General features: G+C 39.6%; 1 protein-coding gene across 1 annotated transcript; it reads left to right on the top strand.

Moving 5' to 3' along the window:
* Window positions 1-2,501: 2,501 nt before the first annotated feature.
* On the top strand, window positions 2,502-3,401 carry LOC120069038. Its single transcript, XM_039020697.1, has one exon. The coding sequence runs from the start codon at window positions 2,502-2,504 to the stop codon at window positions 3,399-3,401; it is 900 nt and encodes a 299-aa protein (XP_038876625.1).
* Window positions 3,402-4,078: the final 677 nt, after the last annotated feature.

Genomic DNA, 4,078 nt, shown 5'->3' with positions numbered 1-4,078 from the left:
CAAATACATTGAACTTTTGGTGATTATTAGACGACGCTACAGGGTATGAAAATTAATGCTGCCCATCCATGCAATCATTAGTGAGAAGAACTGTTTTGCATGAGAAGTCTATAAATACCCAATTCTACCAAACCAAAAAGAAGCACGTGAAGAAGCAAGGCGAAGCCGAGGGAAGGGAATTCTTGAGAAGAAATTAATTTTCGAAGAGGTTGAGAGGCTGATAGAAATAGCACAACGGAAAGGCACCCAACCCTTGTGACAGTAAGATTCTACAATTCGGGAAAGAGTTGAAGTGATAAGAGCAGTGTAAAAAGCTAGAGGAAGCAAGACATTGCTTACTTGGCTTGATACTTCTTGCACACTTTATTGTTTTGTACTCAAACACTTTATTTGCAAAATTGAAAACTTCATTTCAATTTATGTTCGGTCTCTCCACACCATGCATGAGTAAGTAAATTTGTGAATGGGTTGAGAAGTACTTAGCTGGCATGACTTAAGCTATGCACTTTATGCGATTATCTTGTCTTATGTATGCTTCATTCATCATTTGGAGTACTTGAGAGAGTAGTCTGAAGAAAGAATCTAGGCTTGAGAGAGTCAAATTTGATCGCATAAGCAAGAGTAGAGACTTAGAAATAAGTTATATCTGCTACATTCCATACACATTGCTGCATCCTAGAAATAGGAGATGTGGCATTATGCATTGAGAAATGTAGTGCTTAATATTTATGTATAGCATGATCGCATGACTTGTACAAAATCTTAAGAAATGCAAGCTAAATCTCTTCTCAACCCCTTCATCGTGTACTTGTTACAACACCACCCTTTCATCGCTCCACATTTAATTCCATCGCATTAGAAAATCTAAATTAAATCACCATCTACTTTTTTATCTCAATTGCAATAGGATCAAAGAAACCGTCGCATATCTATTTAGTAATCTCTGCGTTCGACCCTGGACTTACCAGGACCCTAAGAAGGCTTATACTTGGGCTTTGTTAGGAAAACTTGCATGATCATCGCATCCACACATCCTTACATCATATGATAAATCAACGCATCAAGCTTTTGGTGTCGTTGCCAGAGATTATGGTATAGATTACACTAACATTAAACCTCTTTGATCTTTGCAAGGTTCGACATGAAGCCAGTAATGTTACAAATGATACAAATAGCAGGATAGTTCGGAGGATGGCGTGGTGAAGATCCGCACGCCCATCTACGAAGCTTTATTGAAATTTGTAACATTTTTGTGATCCCTAATATTTCCCCATAAAAGGTTTGACTCACGTTATTTCCATTTTCACTATGCGATAAAGCAAGAAAATTGGATTACTCTCTCGAACCAGGAGATATAACGTCATGGGAGCAAGTTGTGGAGAAGTTTAGGAAGAAGTATTTCCTTCCCACAGAAAATTCCATAAGGAGGAAATTGATCACCAAGTTTGAACAAGAAGAAGATCAATCGCTCAGTAACGCATGGGTGAGGTTCAAGAGGCTGGTACGGGACTGCCCACACAATGGATTGCCGAATTTCCTCTAAATGGAGATTTTTTATCATGGACTCAACTTTGCATCGCAGACGGCTGTCAATGCGGCAGTAGTAGGAGGTTTGTTGGAAAAAACATATGATGAAGCAAGGAATATTCTTGATCGCATCTCGAAAAACCACGAAGATTGGCAAGAAAGCGATCACAAATCTCGAAACTTGTTGCAAGGCATCACAATAAACAATTCAAGAACTCGAAATGGGCAAGTCAATGTGATAGAGCAAACAAGCACCAACTGTGTCATATGTGAAGAATCACATTCTTTTGAGGAATGTCCACAAAATCCTCAATCAATTTACTTTGTCAAAAACAATCCTTTTTCAAACACTTACAACTTGGGGTGGAGAAATCACCCTAATTTTTCTTGGAAGAATAGCCAACAGCAAAGCAATCAACCTGTGGCTCAGAGAGAGGGACCGCCAGTGTTTTTCCATAGAACTAATTGACAAGAACAAGCTAGCAACTTTCAAACATCATTCCCATCATCCCTGGAAAACTTGTTGAAGCAATGCGTCGAAAAAAATGAAACAGTCCTTCAAAACCAAGCTACATCCATCCGCAATTTGGAAATTCAAATGTGACAAATTATGGGGGAGCTAAAGGATAAACCCCAAGGGACATTGCCTAGCTCAACCGAGCATCCACACAATCTAGGGAATACAGGAAAAGAACACTGCCAAGCAGTCACCCTAAGGACTGGACAAGTGGCGATAGAAGTTAGAAAAGAGCCTCGCAAGACCGAGTCAAAGGAGCAACCTTCGATTGAATCAAGGAAACCTCTATCGCATTCTAAATCAAAGGAGTCCAAAACTAGGAACCAGAAGATGCGATCACCTCTAAGCCTTTAGACCATGAAACATTGAAAGTAAAACTACCTCCATTCCCTCAAAGACTGAAAAAGAAACATAATGATGAAGGCCAGTATCAATGCTTCCTGGAAATATTGAAACAATGGCACGTCAATATTCCATTCATAGAAGCGATAAAGCAGATGTCGTTGTATGCGAAATTTTTAAAGGACATTGTCTCAAAGAAGAGAAGCATGGGAGATTCGCCACGGTGGCTTTGACACAAGAATCCAATACTATAATCCCACCAAAGATGTGCGACCCAGGTAGTTTCACAATACCGTGCTCAATAGGAGGAATCTCTATTGGTCAAGCATTATGCGATCTTAGGACAAGCATAAACTTAATTCCCCTTTCAATCTTCAAAAGATTGAATATATGGCAACTAACACCCATAATGGTGACTCCTCAACTCGCTAATAGATCCTTGGTGCACCCTGAAGGGAAACTAAAGGATGTCTTGGTTACAATGGACAGATTCATTCTACCTGCAGACTTCATTGTCTTAGATTATGAGATGGATAAATATGTTCCAATCATATTGGGACGACCATTCATGTCTACTGGTCGTGCTCAGATAGATGTGTACAAGGGAGAAATCACAATGAGTAGCAACGAAAAGAAGCTCAGGTTCAATATTATCAAGGCAATGAAGTTCCCAGATGAGGAAGGCTTATCAAATTCTGATGATGAACACACTTGCACTGGAAATTGGGAGTCCGAGGAAGAGAATGAAGAAATAGAGGATGCGACAACATCCATAGAGACTTGCCATGCGATAATAGAGATATTGAAGAATGAGGAAATGCTAAATTTGGATGAAAAAAGAAAAGCACAGAAGCCCTCGTTAGAGCAACCACCTACACTAGAACCAAAAACTCTACCAACCTACTTGAAGTACGTATTTCTCGGCCAGAATGAAACCTTACCAGTTATCATATCCTCTGCATTACTTGAAGGAAAAAAAAACTACGCTGCTCAGTGTTCTAAAGAAATATATTAGAGCAATCAGATGGACGCTTACAGACATCAGAGGTATCAACCCAACATATTGCATGCATCGAATCCTGCTTGAAGAAAATCAGAAGGACTCGATAGAACCTCAGCGTAGACTGAACCTTGCGATGAAGGAGGTTGTCAAAAAAGAAATCATTAAATGGTTAGATGATGACATTATCTACCCTATCGCAGATAGCATGTGGGTCAACCCCATATAGTGTGTTCCCAAGAAGGGTGGCATGACAGTAGTTCCTAACATAAACAACGAATTGATCCCTATGAGGACCGTCATGGGTTGGAAGATTTGTAACGACTACAGGAAAATCAATGCGACAACAAAGAAAGATCATTTCCTCTTGCCTTTTATTGATCAAATGCTTGACAGATTAACGGGTAATGATTATTTCTACTTCCTTGATGGGTATGCAAGCTATAACCAAATTATGACCACGCCCACATGTCCATATGGAACGTTCACCTTTCATCGTATGCCTTTTGGATTATGCAATGCTCCCAGTACGTTTCAAAGGTGTATGATGGCGATCTTCTCCGAGTACCTTGAAGACTCAGTCAAAATCTTTATGGATGATTTCTCAGTCTATGGGAAAACATATGAAATCTGTCTGCAAAACCTGGAGAGAACACTAAAAAGATGTGAAGAAAGTAATCTGGTGTTGAACT

The sequence above is a fragment of the Benincasa hispida genome, unplaced genomic scaffold, assembly GCF_009727055.1.
Source record: "Benincasa hispida cultivar B227 unplaced genomic scaffold, ASM972705v1 Contig182, whole genome shotgun sequence".
Lineage (NCBI taxonomy): Eukaryota > Viridiplantae > Streptophyta > Magnoliopsida > Cucurbitales > Cucurbitaceae > Benincasa > Benincasa hispida.
Note: the sequence above shows the minus strand (reverse complement) of the source record. Positions and strands in the feature narration are given on the sequence as shown.